The sequence below is a fragment of the Halichoerus grypus genome, chromosome 12 (assembly GCF_964656455.1).
Source record: "Halichoerus grypus chromosome 12, mHalGry1.hap1.1, whole genome shotgun sequence".
Classification (NCBI taxonomy): domain Eukaryota; kingdom Metazoa; phylum Chordata; class Mammalia; order Carnivora; family Phocidae; genus Halichoerus; species Halichoerus grypus.
Window position 1 is genome coordinate 101,664,600 of NC_135723.1, and position 27,899 is coordinate 101,692,498.

Genomic DNA, 27,899 nt, shown 5'->3' on the forward strand with positions numbered 1-27,899 from the left:
GAGGCCCCATGAGGGTGAAGTGAGACGGAAGGACAGAAGACAGTATGCAGTGTGTTAATAAATGGACTGCTGCTGTAAGCAATGGGAACCAATCCTACTGGGGCCACTCTTGAGAGAACCTCAGTGTCCTCTCAGCTGAGGGTAAGGAAGCTGGAGTGTTTACACACCAAATCCTGCCCTTCACTGGCCAAGGACTGCCCGGCCTGGCCCACACGCAGCCCAGCAGGCTCTGGCAGCCAGCAGACACCTCCACAAGTGGGTTTTGGGAACTGCAGGTAAGCTAGAGGTGGCACAGGGTCCGTGAGCAGGGCACAGACGGCATACGCCACCTCTGCTGTCCCTGTATCATGAAGAATATTAACTTCAATCTTAATTTCTTTGCAGGATCCTTTCTAAGCCCTTAAAAAGAATCTTTGTTGGGTAGGTTAATTTACAGTTAGTTTTAACTAAATTGGTAACATATAAATGAACATACCCACGAAAACATCACAGTCAATATTTTCCACTTTCCCCACAGGATACTTCAGATGTGAATGCGACAGATGACCACCGACACACAGATCAATGAGCGCACCAGAGTCAACTGAATATCAAATACTGATGCAATTTCATCTTTTCTTAGATTAAAATGTATAAATAGAAGTTCTGAGATTTTCTTCCTCTCCACAATACGTTACCTTGTGTACCTCTCGAGGTGCACGCTCCCCACTCTGGCCACCCCTTGGCCAAAGTACACAGAGCCTTGTCCAGCTCTCAGCTGGAAATAATTTGATTCATTTCATGGTATGGCTGGACTATTCTAAATGGCTAAGAACATACTAGTAACATACAGTTCTAATACAGTTTTAGCATGTGTCTATCACTTAATGAGGAGATGAAAATTTCAAAACAATCTTCACAGAATTCCTTGAATGGGTATATTACTTCCCTGTGTTAAAAAAAATGATAGAGACCCAACCAGAATGCAACTCCATCTTGGACTCATTCTAACTCAGATCAGAATGCTCTGACTTTCCAGTCTTTGGTGTGAAAGGCAGATGGGCAGGCTCCTTGTTTTCATCCCCTCTGCAGAAATAACAGCTCTACAGAACATTTTCCAAAGTCACAGCTTCCTAAAGGAGTTACATATGAGAAATCGGAAATGCATTTAAACTTTCCTGAACAATTAAGTACTTAACTAAATTCCAGAAATGTGACACAAAGTTATAAAAAAGTTCATTTTATTTAGGCTGCAATGTGTAGATTATTTATTTAGTTTTAAAACAAGCTTAATATACAGTTTATTACCACCAGTTTGATTTATCTTCAACAACCTAAGAAGAGAATAAAGTTCTACTGTACTAGTTTAAGAAATCCATTCTGAAAAAAAAAAAAAAATTCCATTCTGTGTAGAAATATTTATATTAATTCTCCCAGAGTTTAAAGCTTTATAATCGAATCATTTTAGCCCATTAAGAACTTTTTAAATTTTGCATAATATCCTGAAAAACACTATTTTATGATACATATCAACAAAACTCAATGCCGCTTTCTCCAATAATAAAAATATGCTTTTTTAAACTGTTACTTTTTAAATGACGTGAAACCAAAGAAAACTGGTTGCTGGTTTTAAAATCCTCTTGTTTGGAGAAAAATATTCTATGCCTTACTACTTGTTGCCATGCCTTACAGAGATAGGGTCTATAGTCCGCATCTGCCTCACTTGGATGGTTCAAGGCAGAAGGAGGCCCTTCTGTCCAGTTTGTGGTTTTCTGCATTATACTCTGTGTTGTTGCAAAAAGAACCAAGCGATACTCATTTACGAGCTTCTCTAAGAACTGAGCACATTTCTTCAGGGTACACTCCTGTAGGTTAACACTTTCTCCTCCATTGACGCGGTCTATCCAGTAAAAAGCAGACAGGCTATCCAAGATCAAAAGGCAGAGGGAAGGGCGGCTACAAACCACGGTTTCTAGTGAGTACAGCGTGAGGAGCAGCTGGGTGTTACTACTGCAGTTCACCAAAAGCAACCTTCCGAGGCAGCATTTTACCATTTCTTCAGAACTCTGGGATAGTCTGTGTTCGAGAATTGTAACCAGCCGAAGCATATCAAAGTGATAATCTGTGTCAATAAATAAGACTTCTACTTCCAGTCCCCCTTCTGATTTTGGGAGTATACATCGTGCTGTTAAATGATAAAGCATTTCTGTTTTTCCTGTTCCCTCTGGACCATGAAATTCAAGAATATCACCTGCGTAAAATGTAAAAATGTCAGTCAAAGTGGAGCAGCACAGTAACGGCAGGCTACAGAACGAGTCTGCAACAATGTGTAAAAACACATTTACTGGAATGTCAAAGAAAAATCTAAATCCATTTGCCAAAATGGATCCACATAAGCAAATACAAATAAATAAGGAAATTAAATCACTAAATTTCACCTCTGAGGAAGGAGCTGGCTATTAATTAGCATCAAGAAAATGTGGAAAACAATGGCAAGGTTGAGGCACCCAAGGAAGTCTCCTGGGGAGGGGTCCACGTGCAATCACACTGAAACTGGCGATAAGCTAAGAATAAAGTGCCAGACCTCTCGACTTTCAAAAATCTATTGATTACTACTATGGTACACAGCATTTCTGGTACCTGATTACCCACTATACATTCTCTCCTTTTCCTTAAGTATAAAACCTCAATTTGGGGGGTGGGGGAAGGCAGTGCACCCAGCTGAAAAACTATTTTTCTTCGTACCCCTTGCAGAGAGGGGTCAGCAGGCATCACGCAGCAGGTATCACCGTTGTAGCCAATGAGACACGCGTGGATTTCTGTTGGGGGTTGCTAAGTTTTGCTTTCCTGGTACAGGGGCCACTTCTGCTCTGCCACGCCCCACTCTGGAGTGAGTACAAAAGGGACACCCTAAGTAGGGTGTCCTGTGGAGAATGTGGAGCAGGAAGACAAGAGGTGCCCAGGACTTTGATGACACTATGGAAACCCACTCAGCTACGCGGGGCCTGCCTCTCTACACTTGTGAGGTGAGGAACATAAGCCTCTATCAGGAAAGCCCCTAGGCTGGACTTCGTGACATGCGGATGAAACAATCCCTAATTAGGGTTTCTCGTGTTACTGGCATTACGGGCAGAACAATGCTTGGTTGTGCAGTTTTGTCCGTACACAGCCTCAAGAGTCCACAGCTCTCAGGCCTAAATGCCAATAGCATCCCTCAACTGAAAACACCCCTCCACATTTCCAATATGCTATCACTTATTCTTTGCTATAAAAATTTCTTGAAATTGTGCCCAGCTGGAATGACATCTGCACTGTAAATTATTTTCCTAGCATTATAAGTGGAAGTAAACCACTCTGAACTTCAAAGACTCCAAATCTTTTTCTATATAGGTTCCAATAACTCTCTTCCAGTGAGGACAACGCAAATTAAACACCTGGGTAAACTGTTCTGCCTCCAGAGCTCTTCAAAATCCACTCTGGACAGTGGCCGTCCAATTCTTGCTAGTTTGTTTCCATTTAATTTATGGCTGAACCACATAATTGGAAACACTGTGTTAAAAATGCAGATTCTTAGGCCCCAAGCACATTACATAGTCTGAGAATCCAACCTGAGAATAAAGTACTGAGAATCCAACCTGTACTTTATTTCCTGTTATTACTAACAAACCATTGTAAACTGGAACGTTCACAAAGAATGTGTAAAAAATCTAGCATGTTACCACTATACCATATTTAAGGTACTGTAAAACTTCAAACAGTTTCTACCATAATCTTACATGCAATTCAAAATTTAAATAAAAACGATCACCCCACACCCCTCCCCCAAAAGATTCCAGACTCAAGAAGTAAAACTATTTTCACAATTACAATTGTTCACTGATGCTCTTGCTGAAAGTTAACATAGTAACTAAAAAACTATTCAAGGGCGCCTGGGTGGCTCAGTTGGTTAAGCGACTGCCTTCGGCTCAGGTCATGATCCTGGAGTCCCGGGATCGAGTCCCACATCGGGCTCCCTGCTCAGCAGGGGGTCTGCTTCTCCCTCTGCCCTCTTCCCTCTCGTGCTCTCTGTCTCTCATTCTCTCTCTCTCAAATAAATAAATAAAAATCTTTAAAAAAAAAAAAAAATAAAAAAAAAAAAAAAATAAAAAATAAAAAACTATTCAAGCCAGATGTTCAGTTTATTCTCTCCTACTACATGACTAAGGAGCTAAGCTGAAATCCGCCCTTTACCTACAAGTCTTTTACTTCCCTATATTAGAGAAGGAGAAAAAACTACATGCATTAGATGAAACATTAACATAGAACAGATATTGATGGTAGTGAAGGAAAGCTGAAAACACAGTTTAGCAAGACTAATCTGAAAACAGTTTGCAGGACACAGTGAACCACGCAGAAACACAGTGGGGAAACCAATCACCAGACTGCACCAGACCTTCCCTTCTTTCCCCAGAAAGAGGCCTATCAATAGCAACTAAGTTTTCTATCATATTTTACAAACGAAAAGAGACAACTTGATGATATCTCATTTGATCCTAATAACAACACTCTGAGGTAAGAAAGCAAACTTTATCACGTTCCATCATCACAGTTATCATGCTATATATTTTTTAAAGATTTTATTTATTTATTTGACAGAGAGAGAGCACAAGCAGGGGGAGCAGCAGAAGGAGAGGGAGAAGCAGGCTCACCAAGCAGGGAGCCCGATACGGGGCTCAATCCCACCACCCTGGGATAATGGCCTGAGCCGAAGGCAGACGCTTAATGACTGAGCCACCCAGGCGCCCTCATGCTATATAATTTTTTAAAGATTTTTTTATTATTTTTTTATTTTTATTTTTTATTTTTTATTTTTTTAAAGATTTTATTTATTTATTTGAGAGAGAGAATGAGAGAGAGAGAGCATGAGAGGGGGGAGGGTCAGAGGGAGAAGCAGACTCCCTGCCGAGCAGGGAGCCCGATGCGGGACTCGATCCTGGGACTCCAGGATCATGACCTGAGCTGAAGGCAGTCGCCTAACCAACTGAGCCACCCAGGCGCCCAAGATTTTTTTATTTTTAATTAATCTCTACACCCAACGTGGGGCTCAAACTTACAACCCTAAGATCAAGAGCCGCACACTCCACCGACCGAGCCAGCCGGGCGCCCCTCATGCTATATGATTTCTGACTATTTCATTATATTTCCTGTATGCTCCTTTCAGGTTGGGACTTTACTATTCTATCTCCAGCACAAAACATAGTATCTTTCGAATGCACTTCATCAGATTACTTTCTTTTTGAGAACTTCTTGAGAGACATCTAAAAAATGAAAATGTACGTCCTATCTGGTGAGGGGTAAAGGCTCCAAAGTGAACTGTGGAACATCGCATTCTGAAGATTTTATTTATTTATTTGAGAGAGAGAGAATGAGAGAGAGAGCACATGAGGGGGCATAGGGTCAGAGGGCGAAGCAGACTCCCTGCTGAGCAGGGAGCCCGATGCGGGACTTGATCCCAGGACTCCAGGATCATGACCTGAGCCGAAGGCAGTCGCTTAACCAACTGAGCCACCCAGGCGCCCCTGAACATCGCATTTTGAAAGGAAGCAAGTCTGATAGGGGAATCACAGGTAGGGGGTGTGGCACTGGTCAGAGTCCAGCAGGTGCAAAGGCCCAGGACCAAGGCTGGAAACAAGAGACCGACACAGGAGACAAGCCAGAACAGGAACAAAGTGCCCAGTGAGTCCAGTGCCCTGCCCACGGCCCCTGGCCCAAGGGGTGCTGACACTTGGGTTCTGTCAGCTCTTCAGCCCCTTCACATATTCAGAAGATAAGGGTAAAGCTAAGGTAGCGTTGTAAAGGTTCTATTCAGAGACAGGGTTGGAAGTACCCATGCAAATCAAATACGTAAGGAAAGCAGGGATTTTTAATTCACATAATCACATAAATATCCTAACAAGAATTTAGCTTTCAAAATACTATGTTAGCTAGATGTCACAAAATAAAAATGGCTTACAACACTAGGATTAAGATTCAAGACAGTTAATAAGAGTGCAGACATAATGATCTGAGAGTAAGCTACACAGAAACAGAGAACAGAAAGCTCAATTTGGTGGGTGAGAGTGAACGAAAAATTAAGAATAGAGGCCAAAAACTCAACTCTTGGGATACATCCACGTTAGAGGAGTCAGCATGAAGACATATAAAAACAGAAATCTAATATAAAAATTAGGAGGAAAATGACACAGAGCATGAAAGGTTTCAAGAAAATGAAACAGTACTAAATAACATTAAATGCAGCACAAAATTTCTAAAAGTAAAAAAATGGCCGGGGAGAGTTTGGGAACAGATCACTGAATCGGTCCTGGATAGTTACCTTACAGCAGTAACTGTGTAGTTTGCAAAACCACTTTTTTTTTTTTTTTTTTTAAAGATTTTATTTATTTATTTGACAGAGAGAGACACAGCGAGAGAGAGAACACAAGCAGGTGGAGTGGGAGAGGGAGAAGCAGGCTTCCCGCTGAGCAGGGAGCCCGATGCAGGGCTTGATCCCAGGACCCTGGGATCCTGACCTGAGCCGAAGGCAGACACTTAATGACTGAGCCACCCAGGCGCCCCCAGCAAAACCACATTTAATATAAATATTATTTTATGAACCAAACTTCAAAATCAGATACTCAGAAGGGCTCTCCAGGGAGCACTCAGCATTCTTCCAAGAATCAGGCTGCAGGGAAGGCAGGGGGCACATGAGGAATTAGGGGAAAAATATGATGGTCTACATTCATTTAAAAAGTAAAAATATTCAAGAGCAGTTTTGTGAGGCTGGAGTCAAATGAAGACAACCGAAGGTAGGAGAAAGGCAACATATTCTGAAGTAAAAGGGAAGAGACTCCACAGGGAGACAGAACTATATGACACTGGCCAGAGAGTAAGTGTGAGCTATCTCTGGATATTTCTGGAATCCTCAGAATAGGAAAAAAATGAAAACCTAGCCAAATATTTTCTTGGAGAGAAGGTGGTGCTCATAAACATCTTTCAGCATAACTCAAAAGAGTAAGTCTCGAGCACTTGCTTACATGGTTTAACAAGGTTTGCTAGAAATAGATTATGTATGTAGTATATGGATTCCTTAGATTCTTGGTTTGGCATGATTGAGATGAGGCAAAGCTTAAGGTGAAATCCTTGGTTAGGAGATGATTAAGGGGTATATAAAAATACTCTTTTCCTTTTACAGATTAATAGCAAAGCAGTAAAAAGGTCATTTGTAACAACTGGGGAAATAAAATGTGCAAACTTGCAAATTACACATAAATATTATCATTAAGGTCCCAGATTCTCTACAAATATGTTTAATGATCAACTGAAGTCAGTTTTGCTGATTTTATAAACATTTACTGTCTAATCATCACATCAAAAATCATATTCAAACATGATGTTCTACAGAGGGGCATAGTCCTTTTAGGGGTATTTGAAGTCACTATCTCGAATGTTTCTGTTAGCTGTTACAAAAGAAATCATACCCTTGTCCACTCAAAGTATTGGGTATGACAACTTGCAGTAAAAAAAACACACCACTAAACACACATACACACGCACACACCCCAAAAAACACCTCTACAGTTTGGCACTTGACAAATTAAACTAAATCAGAAAATCTGGATGGTTTGGCCTTGATAGTTGCTCTCACAAATAGAATGCTGTAAGGGATCTGGGTAACAGATTGTCAGAGTGAGTTTATGAATCTGAAGATCCTTCAAAATAAGGATAAAAAAGAAAAGCCAAAAAATCCATCATCTTGGTACCAACCTACTAATTGTGTAACAATATGTTGAATTTGCAGATTACAATCATTACAGTATGGAAGAGGTAATGAGTTGGTATATACTACTGAGTAACTACTACGAAAAAGCACTTAGAGATGTTCACAATGGCATTAGAGCTTTCTATAATCCCTGAATGTCTTCTGCTTCAGTCTGAGCTTCCCCACACTTTCTGATAAACTACTGTTGTTGATAAACAGTCCTTCTAATACCAGTCTTCAGTCTACTGCTCCCAGGAACACTCATCTAACTGGTTTTACAGCTAAAATATCGACAGTATTTATTAAATATTGAAATTAAGATGGTGTTAATCCAAACTAAGTAAACTTTTTTGTTAGTGACAAGCATGATGGTGTTTTTGCAGTTTCTACAAATGTAATATTCAAATGTATAAGCGGTGCTGTGAACCCATGTTTTTGTGTCAGTTTCATAAGGTCCAACTTAATAATATCCTTTCTGATAGAATAGAAAGTTCAATCTTTTGTCTAACATGTTTGGTCAAAAGTTGTCTTTATTACTGATAGTTCAGAAAATTGTTTGCTAACAGATCTGCTTTATAAAAAATAGTACAGGGAATCTTCTAGGCTGCATGAAAGGACAGTAGAGAGTTACTTGAACCAAATGAATTAATAAAAACCACAGGTAAATGCAACTACATAGGTAAATATGAAAGACAGTATATATTTATATTTGTAACTTTTTTCACTTATCTGACTTAAACAAATGAACTGAGTAATAATTTTTTATTTGTTATAATACATTTTCTTTGCTGTAATGGCTTTTTAATTTCTTGCATTAAGTCAATTTTAGAAGTGTTTATGGACATACAATGTATAGATACATAATTTGTAACAACACAAAGGAAGGGGGAGGAAATGGAGCTACCCAGTAGCCAAGTATTTAGAAAATATTGAAATTAAGATGGTATTATTAATCCAAATTAGATTGTTTTAAATTAAGATATTAATTGTGACCCTCAGAGCAACCATTAGGAAAATAACTCTGGGTGCCTGGGTGGCTCAGCTGGTTAAGCGTTTGCCTTCAGCTCAGGTCATGATCTCAGGGTCCTGGGATGGAGCCCCGTATCGGGCTCCCTGCTCCATGCATGGAGCCTGCTTCACCCTCTCCCTCTGCTGCTCCCCCTGCTTGTAATCTCTCTCTCTGTGTCAAATAAATCTTTTTTTTTTTTTTTTTAAAGGAAAATAACTCAAAAAAATAAAGTAAAAGCAATGACCAGGAATAAAAATGGTACACTAGGAGCACCTGGGTGGCTCACTTGGATAACTCTTGCCTCTTGATTTCAGCTCAGGTCATGATCTCAGTGTTGTGAGATCAAGCCCATGTCGGGTGGGGCTCCGTGCTGGGTGTGGAGTCTGCTTAAGATTCTCTCTCCCTCTCCTTCTGCCTTCCCCCCGCCTTTAACAAAATGGTACACTAGAAAATATTTATTTAACACAAAAGAAGACAGTAAAGGAGGAATAGAGAAACAAAAAAGATATAAAATGTATATAAAAGAGCAAAAGACAGTCATAAACTCCATCTTATCAATAATTCATTAAGTGTAAGTGGCTTAAACAGTCCAAACAAAAGGCAGAGACTGGCAGAATGGAATAAAAACACATGCTTCAACTACAGGCTATCTACCGCAGGCACACTTTACCACGTCATAAATAGACTGGGGACAAAAGGATAGAAAAAGACGTGCCGTGCAAACAGTAACCAAAACATAGCTGGTGTGACGATACCGTCACCAAAGTATACTTTAAGACAACAACTGTTCTTAGAGACCAACAAGGACATTTTTTTTCCCATCATGCTAACAGATGGCATAAAAGTTACCATTTTTAAGTGTACAGTTCAGTAGTGTTAAGTTACATTCACATTGTTGTAAAACAGCTCCAGAACTTTTCCATCATGCAAAACCGAAACTCTACACCCATTAAACAACAACTCCCCTTTTCACCTTTTCCCCCGGCCCCGGCTACTACCATTCTACTTTCTGTTTCTATGAATTTGACTGCTGTAGATAGCTCGTAAGTGAAATCACAGTATTTTCCTTTTTGTGACTGGCTCATTTCACTTAGCATGTCCTCCCAGCTTATCCATGTAGTAGCACGACAGGATTTCCTTCCTTTTTAAGGCTGAATAATATTCCCTTGTTTGCATATACCACATTTTGTTTATGCATTCATCTGTCAATGAACATCTGGGTTGCCCCCATCTCTTTGCTATTGTGAGTAGTGCTGCTATGAACACAGGAATGCAAATACCTCTTCAATACTCTGCTTTCAATTCTTCTGGAGATCTTCCCAGAAGTGGAATTGTTGGATCATATGGCAGTTCCTTTTTTTTTTTTTTTTTTTAACATTTTATTTATTTTGAGAGTGAGCGAGCAAGTGCACGCACGAGCGGGGGCAGGAACAGAGGGAGAAGGAGAGAAAGAATCTCAAGCAGACTCTGCACCAAACCCAGAGCCCAAGCTGGGGCTCGATCTCACAACCCTGAGAGCATGACCTGAGCTGAAATCAAGAGTCAGATGCTTAACCGACTGCGCCATCCAGATGCCCCAATCATATGGCAGTTCTGTTTTTGATTTTTTGAGGAACCTTCATACTGTTTTTCATAGTGGCACCATTTTATATTCACATTAACAGTGCACAAGGGTTCCAATTTCTCTACAACCTCACCAACACTTGTTATTTTGTTTTTTACTGTTTCCATCCTAATGGGCGTTAGGTGACAAAGAAGGACATTTTATAATAATAAATGAATCAATCCATCAATAAGGTAAAATAATAAACTTATACATGCCCAACAGCGCATGAAGCCCCAAAATATATGAAGCAAAACTGAGAAATAAAGGGAGAAATAAACAATTCAATAGTAATCGACGGAAACTTCAATACCCACTTTCAATACCGGATAGAACATTAGGCAGAAGATGCAACAAGGACAGGAGACTTAATGCTAAAAATCAACCAGAACTACAAAACATCAAGAAAACACTCAATCCAACTAGAGCAGAATATACATTCTTCTCAAGTGCACATGGAACATTCTTCAAGATAGACCATACGTTCAGCATAAAACAAATCTCAATCAGTTAAAAAGGTTGAATCACAGAAGACTGCTCTCTGATCAGAAAAGAATGAAAGCCGTAAATCTTGACCTTGGATTAGCCAATGGCCTCCTAGCTATGATACCAAAAGCATGAGCAATAAAAGATAAAACAGATAAATTGGACTTCATCAAAATTAATAACTTTGTGGGCACCTGGGTGGCTCAGTTGGTTAAGCGACTGCTTTCAGCTCAGGTCATGATCCTGGAGTCCCAGGATCGAGTCCCGCGTTGGGCTCCCTGCTCAGCAGGGAGTCTGCTTCTCCCTCTGACCCTCCCCCCTCTCATGCTCTCTATCTCATTCTCTCTCTCAAATAAATAAATAAAATCTTTAAAAAAAATTAATAACTTTGTGCTTCAATAGACACCATCAAGATAGTGAAAAGACAACCCACAGAATAGGAGAAAGTATTTGCAAATCATACTTGATAAGGGACTTGTATCTAGAATATATAAAGGACTCTTACAACTCAGTAAGAAAAACACAACCCATTTTTTTAAATGGGCAAAAGATATGACATTTCTCCAAATTACATATACAAATTGCCAATAAGCACACGCAAAGATGCCTAATATCATTAGCCATCAGGGAATGTAAATCAAAACCACAATGAGATATCATTTCATACTCACTAGGAAGGCTATAAAAACACAGACAATGACATTTGTTTGCAGGATGTGGGAAAATTGGAACTATTCTACACTTCACCCCTGGCGGCAAGTAAAACGTGTAGCTGCTGAGGGAAACAGTCTAGCAGTTCCACAAAAGGTTAAACACAGTTGCCGCACAAACCTAACAGTCCCTCTCGTGGGTATTACCCATGAGAACCGAAAACATATATCCACAGAAAAGCTTGTACACAAATAATCACAGCAGCGTTATCCATAACAGCAAAAACGAGAAACCCAAATGTCCATCAACTGATGAATGGATAAACAAAAAAGAGAATATTACTCAACAAGAAACAGAACTACTGATACATGCCACAATAGAAAACTTGAAAAGATTATGCAAAGTAACAGAAGCCAGTCACAGGAGACCACATACTGTTAACTCAACTATATGAAATACACAGACAAGGCCATCGAGTCATCAAGTAGATTAGTGGCTGCCTAGGGCTGAGGGATGTGGGAGCAAACGGGGAGTGACTGCTAATAGGCACGGCTTTCTTTTTGGGGTGATGAAAATGTTCTAAAATCAATTGTGGTGATAGGTACATAAATGTGAATACTACAAATCATGAAATTGCACACTTAAAAGGGTGAATTATATCTCTACAGAGCTCTTCCACTAAAGAATAGAAACACAATGCCAGCACAGTACCTTTCTGTAAGTCTTCCTTAGTGTAGAAGCACTGCGGGGAGCAAGTGGGCACGTCCTCTCCCTTCTACAGAAGTATTAACAGACAACGGGGTACCTAAGGACTTTCTTGTGATTCTCAAACTTCTAAAGAATTAAAAAATAAATTATAGTAACAAAACTCCCTCAAAAATACTGTGTCGGGATAAGAGAGGTCAGTATTTATTCTGAAGATTTACTGCAGATGAGCCAAACTTTATCTCATCTGACACAGATAATGAAGACTTAAAAGTGTTCTGCCATGATCTATTTCTCACTTTTTAATTTTACAGGTTAATCCATATAGCCGTTTGTTACGAGTATGTACATATAAATGAGTATGTTGGAAAAAAACATGTTTTATAAGCCTTAATGTATGACACTGTATTTTGGTTTGAGATTGTTTTTACCATGTACAGATGAATCTTCATCAGCAAACAGATATGGTTCTATTTCTTTCAAGGAACTTCTACCTTCAAGTCGGGCAAGGAGCTTGCAAAAGAAAAAAGAAAAACTCATTACCTAAAAATATAAAATCTTAGAAATCTACATTTACACAATTTTCCAAAAATCTATAAAAAAGACTAATTTAGTCTTGAGGATTTGGAGGAAATTATGAAACAGGAAATACAATTCAGGAGAAAAATTATGTTCGTTTATTCAAAAAAATATTTCCTTTTTTGTTTATGTATCAAATACTGATGGCATAAAATGAGTTCCTGCCCTCAGAAGAGCTGATAGTATAGTTTGGGAGATAGGACCAAACTGCTAATTACAAAGTATTTACCTTTCTTACGTGTCCCAATTTTCCTTCTCAGCATACTTAATACACTTACATACACCAGCTTTTAATCTGTCTGCCTATTATATTGTCAATTCCTTATCTAGTAGTGGGAGGGGACAAAGGAAAACTGGAGAAAAACTGCCCCTGAAGAGCTCCCGCCTGGATTTGTTGGGTGAACAGAGCACAGGCATGAGCACAGCCAGGGTGCAGAGGCTGTTACTTTGCATGTAGGTGAACTGTAAGCAGATTCACCTGCTAAAGCTTGCAGCACAAAACAGGCAGGAGATAAAGAAGTGCTAAGAGTGGAAGTCAAATCATAGAAGGCCCTACATGCCATGTTTAGGAGCTTATTCTCTGGTTTGCAGACAAGAGCAAGGGATTGTAAGCTACGTAGTGAGAAGCAGTCTAGAATAGTTTACTCAGTAGACAGTTGGGACTTCAGAACCAGACCTGCTAGCTCCCTTCTCTGGGCCTCAGGTCTCTCATCATTCAAGTGATAACAAAGAGAATCTCCCCTCCCAAAGTTGTTGAGGATTCAGGGTATTAAAAAAAGTGCTTGACATAGAGTAAGCACTCTGTTAAGTACAGCACAAGCTACCATCATCTGCATTTCAAATAGATTATCTTGGTGGCTAGGAGGGTATGTATCTGAAAGTAAAACCAGATATGGAGAGTAGGCTGGAGTCTGTCACACTAATCTGGAGGAGGAATGCCCGCACCAAGACAAAAGTAGTTAGGATGACAGCAAGCAGAACTGCATGACTGATTTAAATGTCAATGAGGGACATGTAATCAAAGATATCTAAGCTGATTCTCAAGTTTCTGAGAAATCAGCACAGATTTGACCACTCCTCCATACAACAAAAGAGAAAAAGAGCGTATCACAAATGGGAACAAAAGCAGTCACTCTGTTTTTTTTTTTTTTTAACTGAAGCGAAAGTTTTGAAAAGATTTCCTGAAGTGATGAAAGGGTTCTACGCATTAATTTAGCAAATGTTTACTGAGTTTCTGTTACATACAATGCACCATGGCAGGTAAAATGCAGACTACAAAGATGAAAAAGATAACCTACCCTCAAAGAACTTGCTGTAACCGTCCTCTGGGAGATGATATTTTATTACAAAAGAAAGTAAAGCACTGCTCACTACACAAGAGACACAGCGCGCTGAGTTAGCGCAGACTGGGCAGGCATATCCGAGGTGAAAACTCTCCTAAGTATTTAGACACCATCCTTCTCGCTGAGTGGACACCTGCGCTGACAGCGGACCAGTGGCGGCGGGTGGAAATGCGGGCCCAACCGCAGAAGTGGCACCAAACTGTCCCAGCACACACGCATTCCTCACCACTCACAGAAAACACGCAAAACCAGTTTTTCACAAGAATGCCTTTGATGAGAAGGTTAAAAGTATTAGTTCTCTTAAATCATGACCCCTGAGTACTTTTTAAAATCATTGTGATGACACAGGCCTCATACTAGCAGTAAAGAATTTAACCTTGATCAGAGAGGTCTGGCCTTTGCCCTTGGCCCCTGGGAGGTCATCTGCAAGTCTCCTGGAATATCCTGCCTGATCAAAGTGTCTTTGTTTACCAGGGAACCTTCCGCCACACCAGACAGTCTAACAGTGTGACTCAGCGTTGGGGCTTTGGATCAATTTGACCTCTGGTCTCAGGGGGGGCCAGAGAGTGAGGTCAGCTGCTTGGGCAGCTGACTGTGCCTACATGAGAGAGCCCCAAGAAGACGCTGGACACCAAAGTTCAGGGGAGCTTCTGTGGTTGGCAGACCATCACAAACTGTTGCTGGGAGAACTGAGCACCATCCACAACTCCACCAGGAGAGGACAACTGGAAGGTCTGCATGTGGAATTCTCCTGGACTTTGATCCATTACATCTCCTCCTCTGGCTGCTTTTAAATCTGCATCCTTTCACTGCAGTAAACCATAACCATGACTAGAACTGCCTTCAATGAGTTCTGTGAGTCCTTCTACTGAATTGCTATACCTGAAGGTGGTCCTGGGGACCCCCCAACTTGCAATTAATATCAGAGTTGAGTGTAGTCTTAGGTATCTAACTCTGCAGTTTGTGTCTGAGGTCAAGTCAGCTCCGGGGGACGTCCCCAACTTCACACACAGATGAAGGACTTCTCCAAAATGAAATGCAATCATTTTGTTTTGCTTTGTTTTGTTTTCTCTAGGAAAAGCACTTGTGTTGAATATTTGAGTTGGATGCTTTTTTCAATCGGCTGCCCTTTTATTTGAAAGAACGACTAAAAGACAAACTGATTATACAGACTTTGGTATTTGGCAGACATTTTGTTGAAAACAAAGAAAGTAGGTTTGTCACTTCAAGAAAACTGACAGTATTTGTTGCCAATGATAACATCTGAATTTTGGAAAACTCATCCGCCACTGTGACCTTGACAGCTTTCCAAAATTTAAGGTCCTTTTTGGTGAAGTCACCAGTGTTTTAATGAATGTGATTTTTAAAAATGATTATTTAACAAAACACGCCAATACTTGAAAGATCTGTGTAATTGTGAACCAATATCTCCAAATGACCAATGCATGATGTTAAATCAGTCCTGGTTAAAATATTCACTCCAAGTGTTAGACCAATCAATGATTTTAACATATGAAAAAAAATCACGGATATAATTTTATATTCTACGTTGCAATTAACTTTTAGGAAACTACTATCTTGTCAAGTTTTGGAACAGAATCAAAGAAGAAAACCCACAATTATCTAAAAAGACCTTCAAATACTCCTCCTTTTTCCAACTATATGTATCTGTGAAAGGCCAGGGAGTCTTCATGTACTTTAACCAGAACATACAGTAATAGACTGGATGCAGAAGAGATGAGAACCCAGTCAAGTTCTATTCAACCAGACCTTAAAGAGATCTGCAAATATGTAAAACAAGTGTCACTCCCCACATTTTTTGTTTAGGGAAATATAACTATTTTTCATTAAAATATTTATGGTAATAATCAAAGGGGTTATAATTGTCACTTGTATATGAATGTAAATATTTAAAATTCTAAACTTCTCATGCAGCTTTCTTGAGCTCGCCCGCTCTGGAGATCTTGCGAGTGTATTTTTCCCTTTAATAACCTTCTCGCTTCTGCTATTCAATAAATAGATATAACCCACATAAACAAAAGCTCTTTTGGTGACAGATACTAACTGCACTTATTGTGGTGATCATTTAGCAACATAAATATCAAATCATGATGTACACCTGAAACTAATACTATGTTTTAACTACTATACCACCAAAAAAAAAAAAAAAAAACCTCCACAAAAAAATGCACAAAAGCTCTTTAAAATCCTCAATAATTTTTAAATGTGTAATGCACTCCTAAAGCCAAAAAGTATGAGAACCACTGAGTTAGAAGATGGGAGAGTCCAGCTTGAAGGACAAGAAAGAAACTTGCATGGACAAGATAGAACACATACAATGACTTTAAAATGTTTTAAAAAGCATGTATACAAATAACTATCCTCATCAGAATGATTAACTTAGGAAGTTACTCCAACTGTTTACTCTTATTGTCACTCCTCAAAATATTTTAGAATTCTCTACTGTGAGAATTCCTGGTAAGAAAAGTATTCAAGAAAGCTTTATATTGGCATGACATTTGGACAGAGATGGTATTACTCCTCTTACCAAACTGGCTAAGTTAGCCAGTTTGCATCTGATTTTCCACTATTATTAAAAAATCAAATTCATTTTCAAAGGATGAAAACTTTCCACTATTGAGAATATTCAAAATAATGTTTTACAATGCCAAAGCAGAGTCTGTTTCTCTTTCAAATAAATAAATAGTAAAATCTTTAAAAGAAAAAAAAGGGGGCGCCTGGGTGACTCAGTCATTAAGCGTCTGCCTTCCGCTCAGGTCATGATCCCAGGGTCCTGGGATCGAGCCCCGCTCCCTGCTCTGCGGGAGGCCTGCTTCTCCCTCTTCCCACTCCCCCTGCTTGTGTTCCCTCTCTCGCTGTGTCTGTCAAATAAATAAAATCTTGAAAAAAAGAAAAGAAAGAAAATACCCTAAAAATCTGACATAACCTATTATAGAAATTAAAATTAATGATGTCCAGATTTAAGGAATGAACTGAAAGAAGCCAGGTATAATCAATCTGGAGTTTCTGAAGGGCAGAAAAGAGTTTGTTAAAAGGAACCCAAGTAAGTTCTGCTAGACAAGACAGTTTCTTTTAGGGAAGATTAACACACTGGGCAATCTGAGCTTGGTGATGGATTTCCCTTGAGTCTCTCAGCAATCTTTCTGAGGCCAAATTTCCTATTTAGAAAAGAAGGCACAGTGGACACAACAATTTTAGCCTATTTGGCAGTTTCACTAATATTGTTAATTAATAGATTTTACATTTGGCTTGTAAATCAGTATCTGCTAAGTTTTATCATAACAAGAGTCATCAACTAATAGCTACTATTTGTGCTTACTGTGGTATCAGCAGTACATAATTTATATACATTATACCTTTTAACTGTTACATTAACTCTATTTATCATTCTATTTTTCAGATGAGAAAACTAGTGGATGCCAGAGCCAAGATTTAAGAGATCTCTTCTGGCTCCCAAAGCCTGGGGTTCTGGGCTCCACTACCTCAGAGTCAGCACCACCGAGACTAATCAAGTCTGAGTTCACAGATGAAACGGTTTTTGGACCTACTATGCTGCCGATCAAACCGGTCCAAGATCCTGTCCAGGCAATTACCTGGCCTCTTTCAACCATCTCTGTTAGTACTCCCTCCAACAGCAACAAGGAGCCCTGAATGTTTCAACAGCAGCATTATTGACATAACAAAACAAGTATATAATCTGCCAAGGGGGTAATACTCTATTGTATAGATATCCACTGGTAAACATTTCAGCCAAGTCAAGTGTATCCCAGGAACTGAGTGAGGTGCTAGGGATTCACAGATGTAGCAGACACAGTTCCTATCTTCAAAGAATTTAAGAGGGGAGAGTCAGAAGGTTACAAAAATGCAATAAAGTACTGTAGCTGCTACAACAGAAATCAGGCAGGGTGCTGCGAAGGTGTGGGAACCTAACGCCATCTTGGACAAATCACCTGGGACAAATCACGCGGAGGCCAGTCAGTGACCTGGGACCTCCTGGAGCACAGCACCCCTCCCAACATTCTTTCCTTTTGTTTAACCACACCCTTAGGTACACCCTTAGGGCATAACATCCTTGACCTGCCCTGGAGATCTGACTATGACACACAGCCATTAAACATTCTCCTCTTGGGTGGTCCCACAGCAGTACTCCCAACCTCCGGGCAAGAAAAGCCCCGTCTTGTCTTAAGGGAGGTGGGGTTGAGAAGATTTACTCATCTTGAGGCTGCCCGGAGACAGGCTCAGTCAGTAAGTCCCCTTAACAAGCCATTTCACATCAAGCTGGACTTGTCAGCCTTTCTGTTCAGTCTCAGGGTCAGTTCTAATTTGTGGGAGGCACCCTTAATTTTGAATGAGAGATTTAGTATATAGTTCTTTTAAATACATACAAAATGTGCCTTGATAGAGAAATGCTTTTTTTCTTTCTACAGGGAATGTCCTTTGCCTATTCTCTCATTTAAATTTCTAAGGCCAAGACTATTGAACAAACAATAATATACATTCTTCAAGGCCACCGCCTTCCATGAAACTATTACTGTACTTAACACATTACATCCCTCATCTGGATGTAAAAGCTCAAAAGGAAAAGAATCTTATCTTGGCTCACAATGGACTCCAAAACGCTTTTGTTTGGCAGAAACTCAGTAGCTCCCTGTTAAATTAAAGGTAAACAGGGCACAGGTAGGCAGGCTTGGGAAGGATGGAGAGTGTAAAGAACCTCAAACTATTTTGATTTTCATGTTTGGACAGTCTGCAAACTTCTACCAAAAGTCCATGAGTATTCATGTCGAAATTCTTCATACTAACAAAAGTCCATTTCCAATGCAACTGTATACCTTCAACACCTAGTTAAGGAGAATACCTACCATACAGGTGTTTCTAAAAACCATTTAGTTATGGAAAAGCTTACACAAGAGCAGAAAGACGAACTTAAAAGATCAAACCAACCAGAAATGAATGGCATTAAGGTAAATATACACACATACATAATATATAGCTCATTTGGATAAAGGCTCATTTCCCCTGACCTTTTGTAAATAAATCTGTCTGCAGATGGACCCCAGCAGCAGGGTTGCAAACCGGTTAAGTATAAAAGGCTACTCAAAGGGGCTTCTGGGTGCTTCAGTCAGTTAAGCGTCTGCCTTTGGCTTGGATCATGATCCCAGGGTCCTGGGATGGAGCCCCACATCAGGCTCCCTGCTCAGCTTCTCCCTCTGCCTCTCCCCTCAGTTTGTGCTCTCTCTCAAATAAATAAATAAAATCTTAAAAAAAAAAAAAAAAGCTACCTAAAGAAGCAAACATTCTAAACAAAATATTCCCACCCCTGCCCCATAACAAGCCTGGATTTCACACCTACAAAATGAATACAATTCTTAGTTTTACTACTCATATGCAGAGGAAATTCAGGCAAAAACATGTTAACTATAACACAGGGAATATAAGTGAGGAGCTGGAATAAGGAAGCAAGGGAAAGCAGCAGCTAGGTGAATATGTATGTGATTGATGCAAAATTTGGATCTCATGGTAGTTCCATAAATTAGAGGACCAATTCCCCTTCACATGGGAAATTAGGCTCCTCTGCCTCTTTGAAAATTCAACTGTCCCTTCAGGGCAGAGTACTAGGCCTGGCTCTTCAATCAAGCTGGAAGAACTAATGCTTTTATAAAAGCAATCATCCTGTAAGAGGAAAAGGAAAAATAGATAAAGTAAAGCAAAAACTACTATATATACACCTGACAATTTAAGCAGCATGAATTTCTTTTTTTAAAGTTTTCAATTCCAGTTAACATACAGTGTTATATTAGCTTCAGGTGTACAATATAGTAACTCAACACTTCCATACATCACCCTGTGCTCATCAGGACAAGTGCACGCCTTAATCCCCAACACCTGTTTCACCCATCCCCCCCACCCTCCTCCCCTCTGGTAAACATCAAGTTTGTTCCCTATAGTTAAGAGTGTGTGTCTTGGTTTGTCTCGCTCTTATTTTTTTCCCCTTTAAGATTTTATTCATTTGAGAGAAAGAGAGCATGAGCTGGGGGGTGGGGAGGGAGAGAGGACAAGCAGACTCCCAGCAGAACAGGGAGCCCAATGTAGGACTCGATCCCAGGACCCTGGGATCAAGACCTGAGCTGAAGTCAGACGCTTAACGACTGAGCCACCCAGACGCCCGTTTATTTCTTAAATTCTTAAATGAATGAAATCATATGGTATTTGTCTTTCTCTGACTTATTTCACTTACCATAGTACTCTCTAGCTCTATCCATATCACTGCAAATGGCAAGATTTCATTCTTTTTTATGGCTGAATAATATTCCATTGTATGTATATACCCCCCCTTCTTTCTCCATTCATCAATCGATGGATATCTGGGTTGCTTCAATATCTTGGCTATTGTAAATAATGCTGCTATAAACACTGTATCCCTTTGAATTAGTGTTCTTGTACTCTTTGGGTAAAATACTCAGGAGTGCAACTGCTAGATCATAAGGTAGCTCTAGTGTTTTTTGTTTTTTGTTTTTAAGATTTTATTTATTTGACAGAGAGACACAGCAAGAGATGGAACACAAGCAGGGGGAGTGGGAGAGGGAGAAGCAGGCTTCCCGCTGAGCAGAGAGCCCGATGTGGGGCTTGATCCCAGGACCCTGGGACCATGACCTGAGCAGAAGGCAGACGCTTAACGACTGAGCCACCCAGGCGCCCCTAAGGTAGCTCTAGTTTTAACTTTTTAAGGACCCTCCATGCTGTTTTCCATAGCGGCTGCTCCAATGTGCATTCCCACCAACAGTGCACAAAGGTTCCTTTTTCTCCACATCCTGGTCAACACCAGTTTTTTTTTATATTGCTGATTTTTGCCATTCTGAAGGTGTGTAAGCAGCATTAATTTCTAGCAGAATTTGTAAGGACTAAATTTTAAATTTATGATATCCCACAAATGAGTAATTCCATTAAATACATTCTTTAGATTTCATCAGGAAGTTGTATCAAACTGCTTCAAATTTTCATTTAGATAAAATATAGGGGCACCCAGGTGGCTCAGTTGATGAAGTGTCCAACTCTTGATTTCGGCTCAGATCATAATCTCAGGGTCATGAGATCAAGCCCCACATCGGGTTCCAATGGAGTCAGCTTGAGATTCTCTCCCTCTGCCCCTCTCCCCCTCAAATAAACAAAATCTTTAAAAAAATCAAATATATACACAGTCCCAGAAAGAAACAGAAAGCACAAAATCAAAATTACAGGAGCTTAATGTTGGCAGAACACTTATTCTCACCTTGCATGTAAGGAACTCTGCTGGAGAAATATTTCTGGCATATTCTCCTATCCTCTCATTCTCTCTTCCCCAGGGAAGATTTTCTAATGGGTTATTTTAAGAGCAGGTACTAGACACCCATGGGTCATCCCCTTCCTCCCTCCCAACGGCTTTCCTACAGGAAGTACACTTTCTCCTGTGTTCCTATACTTCAGTCTAAAAGGAGTGCACTCAGAAATGAGTATTGGCAACATAAGTTGGCTGATAACCTAGACAAGAGAACTTTTAGTGGTACAGTGGGAGACCGAAGCCTGATCACCATGGGCTAAAGAATGAATGGGAGATAAGTGAGGCACAGAGCAGAAACTCTTTGCTGTGCTGAGGAGTAAAGGAATGGGGCTGGGTGGGGCGTTGACATCTAGGGAGGTTTTCTGCTTCGCGGTTATTGTTTCATGTTAGGATACCAACGGAAATGACTGGTGGAAAAGAAGACTAAAAATGCAGAAGACAGGGACGCGTGGATGGCTCAGTCGGTTAAGGGTGCTGGGATCAAGTCCTGCATCGGGCTCCTTGCTCAGCAGGTAGCCTGCTTCTCCTTTGCCGCTCCCCCTGCTTGTGTTCTCTCTCTGACAAATTAAAAAAAAAAAAAATGCAGAAGACAGAAAAATGACCATAGGAGTGGGAACATCTGTAGCAGTGAGGTCATTTGAGAAGGAATGGGATGGAAAAAATCCATATCATAAGTGGAGAAGTTGCACTTTTTTTTTTTTAAGATTTTATTTATTTATTTGAGAGAGAGCCCCCGCTTGAGTGCCCACGCAGGGGGAGGAGCAGAGAGGGAGGGAGAAAGAATCTCAAGCTGACTCCCAGCTGCACCCAGAGCCCAAGGTGGGGGGGGTGGGCCCCCCCCTTCAGCCCCCTCCAACCCCCCGCGCCTCCCCTTGATCTCACGATCCTGAGATCATGACCTGAGCCAAAACCAAGAGTCAGATGCTTAACTGACTGAGCCACCCAGTCGCCTCGAAGTTGCAGTTTCTTTTCTTTTTTAAAAGATTTTATTTGAGAGAGAGATTGAGAGAGAGAGAGAGAGTGAGTGAGAGAGAGAGAGCATGAGAGGAGGGAGGGTCAGAGGGAGAAGCAGACTCCCCACTGACCGATTCTGGGACTCCAGGATCATGACCTGAGTCGAAGGCAGTCGCTCAACTGACTGAGCCACCCAGGCACCCTCGAAGTTGCAGTTTCTTAGAAGCAAAAATATTTACTCTATTTTAAGGAGGAAATTCAGAGAAAAATCAGTGCATATATTATCAAGATAGACTTCATGAAAAAGCAGGAATTGCTATATTAATATCTGATAAAGCATACTTCAGAGGAAAGAAAATTCCTAGAGACAAAGAGGGACATTACAGAATGAATAATAAAAGGATCAATCCACCAAAAAAGACATATGATCCTAAACGTGTACATATCAATCAGAGCCTCAAAATACAAGAAGCAAAACTAATTAATACAGGTGAAAGGAGAAATAAAGAAACCCACAATTATAGCTGGGACGTTAACAGTCACCACTCAGCAACGGATAGACTTACAACAGAAAATCATTAAGGATACAGAAGATCTGAACACACAAGATCTGACTCATGTATATAAAACACTGTACCCAACAACAGCAAATATACATTTTTTTCAAGTGCCCATGGAACATTCATCAAGACAGATCACATCCTGGGCCATAAAACCTCAACAAATTCAAAAGAACTGAAATCATACAGAGTATGTTCTCTGACAATGATGGACACAAACTAGAAATGAGTAACAGAAAGACAACAGGAAAAATTAAGGGAGTTCCCGTGAAATTTTTTTTTTCAATTACGCATGAAGCAAGGCAAACGAGGGGAGAGGGAAGAGAAGATATGAAATTTATCCACTAAAGAAACAATTACTGAGTGCCAACTGTGGGCTAATCACTGGCACTAAAGGAGTAAACTCAACAGACAACAAAGTCTGCTCTCATGACCTTTAAATCGATATAAACTGTCAGCTGTGCTAAGAAGAATAAACAGGATAAAAGAATAAAGATTAACAGTAGGCAAGGTAAAAAAAACAGGTTATTTTATTGTAAACTGTAGTCAAATGCTAGTCTTTAAATCAAGGGTTCATTATTAAGTTTTCCACTTGCTACCTGGCCCACCATAATTCCATCTCTAGAATATGTTAAAAGAAAATATTTTTTGCAACTTTATTTTCTTGGAAGACCCTGTATGAAATGTCTTTTCCCTACTACTCACAAAAGGTGGGAATGGTTAGCTGCTTTCTGAAGTTGTAATTCTCATGAATTAAAAATTTAAGGTAGTTTGTTTCTTGGGCTAGCTTTTGACTTCAGTATCTTCCTCAACACAATGCCTCCAAGTAGAATCCATAAAGCACTGTAGCATAATGTGCAAAGGAAGAAAATTGTGTCCAAACAAATTAAGCACTAGCCACTGAGCGCCCAAAAGCACTTAAAGGAAGAGTTTCACTTAGCTGGTTTTCTTAACAAAAAGGAGAAAGAATAAAGTAGCACCTATTGCCCAGCTTCTTGTTCCCCTCCAACCCTCTGTACTCCAAAGTAGTACGAGCCAGGCAATCTGGTTTAGGGTCTCCATGCAGACACGGCAGACCAAGGGTATGTTGCTAAATTTTTTGTTCAATGATTTGGCTGTGTTAGGCTCCCATTTTTTTTTTTTTTTTTAAAGATGTTATTTATTTATTAGAGAGAGAGCGCGCAAGCAGGGGGAGCGGCAAGCAGAGGGACACACACATACACCGACCCCTGGCAGAGAGCCCGACGGGGGCTCGATCCCAGGAACCTGGGATCATGACCTGAGCCTAAGGCAGACGCTTAACCGGCTGAGCCACCCAGGGACCCCAGGGCTCCCATTTTTTAGATACTAGGCTTGTTCTGACTGCAAAAGTCATCTATGTTTAACCTTGGTTTCAAACGATCATCTAAGTAAGTAAGGTTTTAACTATTGTGGTTCTTATACATGCAGTAGCTCTACTCTTAAGGAGCAAGGGTTGGTAAACTATGGCCAGCAGGTCAAATCCAAAAGTTTAAAAGTAATTTAACACAGCCATGCTGGTTTGTTCACCTCTCTATGGATGCCTTCACATTAGAACCGCAAGGTTAAGGAGTTCTGACAGAGACCCCCTGGCCTGCAAAGCCTAAATACTATCCCGCCCTTCACAGGAAGTTTGTTGACTTAAAGAGTACTGTTTCTCCGCCGCCTGGGTGGCTCAGTCGGTTGGGCATCTGCCTTCGGCTCAGGTCATGATCCCAGATCCCTGGGATGGAGCCCCATGTCAGGCTCCCTGCTCAATGGGGAGCCTGCTTCTCCCTCTGCCTCTCCCCTCCACTTGTTCCCTCTCTCAAATAAATAAATAAAAATTTATTTAAAAAAAAAAAGAGTACTGCTTCTCTCCCTCATCTGTATGAGATCCCTCCTAATCCACCCTGGCCTATTTCTCAGTGCTCACTGCCCAACTCCACTCTCCCTCACTAGCTTTGTTCCAACTATTCAGAACTACCTGCAGTTCCCCTAAATAAGCCGTGCTCTTCAGGCAGAACCCACGTTAATTGCTATTCTCTTTGACTGCCACCCCCTCCTTGCTAAACCGATTTCACATGGTTCTTTTAAAACTCAGTCATCTGCTCCTCCTAACTAGATGCCTGCCCCTCTACTGGGCAGCGTGCTTTCCTACACATACTGCAACTTTTAAGTCGGACTCCCTTACTAGTTCTTCAATGGCAGAAGTTGTTTCTTTTGTTTCTTACTCCAATTCCTTAACCAGTGGAACCCGTGGGTGACACACTGTAAGTACCTGAAACTTCCTGGTTCAATTCCTGAATAAATTCTTGCAGGATGTCAAATAGCTGGCGTGTTTTTTGAGATACTTAAGCTGGAAATGCAAGCTGGGAGAGCGAGGGCTTGAAGCCATAAGCAGAGATGCAGCGACTAGAGGGAGAAGGGGAGGCAACCTACTCAAATATTGCCTGTCCTGGCTAAACGTCTATAAATTCTCCAACTGGCAATCCCTCCGTCTTCCTCGCTTCTGTTGCCTGGCTCACCATTTCTAACGGCAGTTAACGTGTGACAGATTCGGACCGTCAGCCTAGCGAACAGAGATCAGAACTGCACGCCTATCTGTGCACGCGGCGGGGGTGCCTTCCTCCGCCTCCGCTCTGCGCGCGCGCGTTAGCCTGCCCATCTCAGCAAACTCCCAGGTACTGGGGGCCGGCTCCGGGTGCGAAGGCGGGAGGGGTCGGCCGGGGGGCTGCAGCCCAGGGCGGCTCGCCTACCCTCCGCCGAGCGCCCCGCGCGCCCCGGGCCAGGGCACCCGCCCCGCCTCCCCCGCCCTCCCGGCTCCCTCGGCCGCCCACCGCCCTGTTCTCATCTCTCTCGCTCCCGTCCCAGACTCGGCGGCTCTCACCTCTGTCCCAGACTCGGCCCTGCGGAAGTCACTACACATCGCCCCGGAGGCTGGGCGAACCAGACACTCAACTTTCCCGCCACTAGCGCCATTTACCGCGAGCGGAAGAAGCCCCGCAGCCAGTCAAACGCGCTGACCCGTGACCCGGAAGCGAGCATGCGCATTGCGCCCGCCCTCAGCCAGGGAGGCGGCGGGCATGCGCAGTAGTGTGTACTGGCGTCTCTCGCCCAAGTGACGTCAGACTCCGTCTCCTAGGAGACCCGGAGACAGCTGGTGATTTTTTTCTTCTCTCATAAGCTTCGATTCGTTTTTATTAGGTAAAACTAGCAGCACGTACCTTTTTTTTTTTTACTATAAAAAAGCAGTTACTGAGTACGCAGGGCTTTTTGTCCGTTGTGGGTTAAAAGCCTCTGGCTGGTTATACATGTGATTCATGGTTAATTCTGAAAACAAAGAATTACACTAAGTTTGAAAGAATCTGTGTAATTAAGAAATAATTATTATAATAGTAATTACAGCTAACACTTATAGTGCTTAGTATGTGTCCTCAGTGCTTTATGTATAATAATTCATTTAATCCGCACAGTCCTATGAGGTAGCTACTGTTATCCCCATTTTACAGACGAGGAAACTGAGGCACAATTTTGGCACACGTGACCAGAGTGTAGTGGGTCAGCACATTAACGGGAAGTAGGAAAAGAAGAGCATGAATACAAACAGTTCTTCAAAGAAACTTGGTTGTGAAGGGAGGAGATAATATAGTACCAAGAAAAATCAAGGAAGAGTCTTTTAAGAAGGCAGAGCCTGGGATATGTTTAAATGCTGGCAGGGAAGAGCTGTGGTAACTTACCGGTTAAAGGAAGAGGAAGAAAACCTGATGGAGTCAGGACCTAGAGACAGTGGAGGGTGTAGGTATAAGAGGCAGCTTTAGCTGTGGGAGGGTATGTCTTTCGCTGTGAGTAGAGACAGGGTTGAGAATGGGTGCAGATGCAGATAAATTTGGGGATGAGAAGCTCAAAGAGCTTGAGGAAGTTCGAGTCTGAGGCAGAAAGCAAGGCAGTGGAAATCCGGGACTCCTCTTGTGAAAGTAAAGTGTGTGCCCACGTTGACTGCCTGAATTAACGTTACCGTCCACAGGCTCTGCCGAAAACCTTCCTCAGAAATCCGTTCTTGGTTCATGCTGTACACAGAGCAGCAGTGACTGACCCAAGTGCTCTATGGCAGTAATTATTTTAACCAGGATAATTTTCCTTAACACTTACTGTCTACAATCACATTTAATACACAACACATACTAGTACTATTTCTTCATTGCACAGAGCTTTTCTCCCTGAGTTACAATTTTCTTGAATTTCAAGATAAATTTTCTGAAATCATCATGGATTTGTTTTTTGTTTTTTTTTAAAGATTTTATTTATTTATTTGACAGAGAGAGAGACAGCAAGAGAGGGAACACAAGCAGGGGGAGAGGGAGAGCGAGAACCAGGCTTCCCGCGGAGCAGGGAGCCCGATGCGGGGCTCGATCCCAGGACCCTGGGATCATGACCTGAGCCAAAGGCAGACGCTTAACGACTGAGCCACCCAGGCGCCCCTCATCATGGATTTTGATATCAGATACACCTGGAATTTTAAATCTGGTTCTGTCACTTATTACCATGATACACATCACTTACCACCCTGGACCTTAGTTATCGTTGTGTTGTGGTGATGAAACTATGTACTTAAAAGCACTAGCACAGCACCTAGCACAAAATATTGATTCCCTTCCTACCTCCCTATCTTTCTTAAATCATATCTTAACATAGTGCCAAAGATACAATAAATATTCAATACCCATCTCCTGTTTACCATGATGGCAGTGATTAGGGCCAGATTAAGAGATGAGCCTGTCTGGAAGTTGTCCAGGGTGGTACATCATAAAAGCTGCTAAAACTTCTCTATGTATTAAAATATCACAGGAATATGAGATGGAAAAAATGATTTTTAATTACAATTCTTTTCAAACAGGATACTGTATGTGGTTGGGA

General features: G+C 41.2%; 1 protein-coding gene across 1 annotated transcript; it reads right to left on the bottom strand.

Moving 5' to 3' along the window:
• Positions 1-1,203: 1,203 nt before the first annotated feature.
• On the bottom strand, positions 1,204-26,014 carry XRCC2 (X-ray repair cross complementing 2). Its single transcript, XM_036069063.2, has 3 exons — positions 25,873-26,014; positions 12,642-12,723; positions 1,204-2,230 (listed from the first exon to the last, which is right to left on the bottom strand). The coding sequence occupies exons 1-3, from the start codon at positions 25,909-25,911 to the stop codon at positions 1,509-1,511; spliced, it is 843 nt and encodes a 280-aa protein (XP_035924956.1). The 5' UTR covers positions 25,912-26,014; the 3' UTR covers positions 1,204-1,508.
• Between the last annotated feature and the right edge of the window lie 1,885 nt (positions 26,015-27,899).

Bases quoted from the DNA above. Each gene is read 5' to 3' on its own strand.
- XRCC2 (XM_036069063.2), bottom strand. From the start codon at position 25,911: ATGTGTAGTGACTTCCGCAGGGCCGAGTCTGGGACAGAG. The intron at 12,724-25,872 runs GTGAGAGCCGCC...TTCTTTTGCAAG, and splicing joins GGGCCGAGTCTGGGACAGAG to CTCCTTGCCCGACTTGAAGG. The intron at 2,231-12,641 runs GTAAAAACAATC...CATTTTACGCAG, and splicing joins TGAAGATTCATCTGTACATG to GTGATATTCTTGAATTTCAT.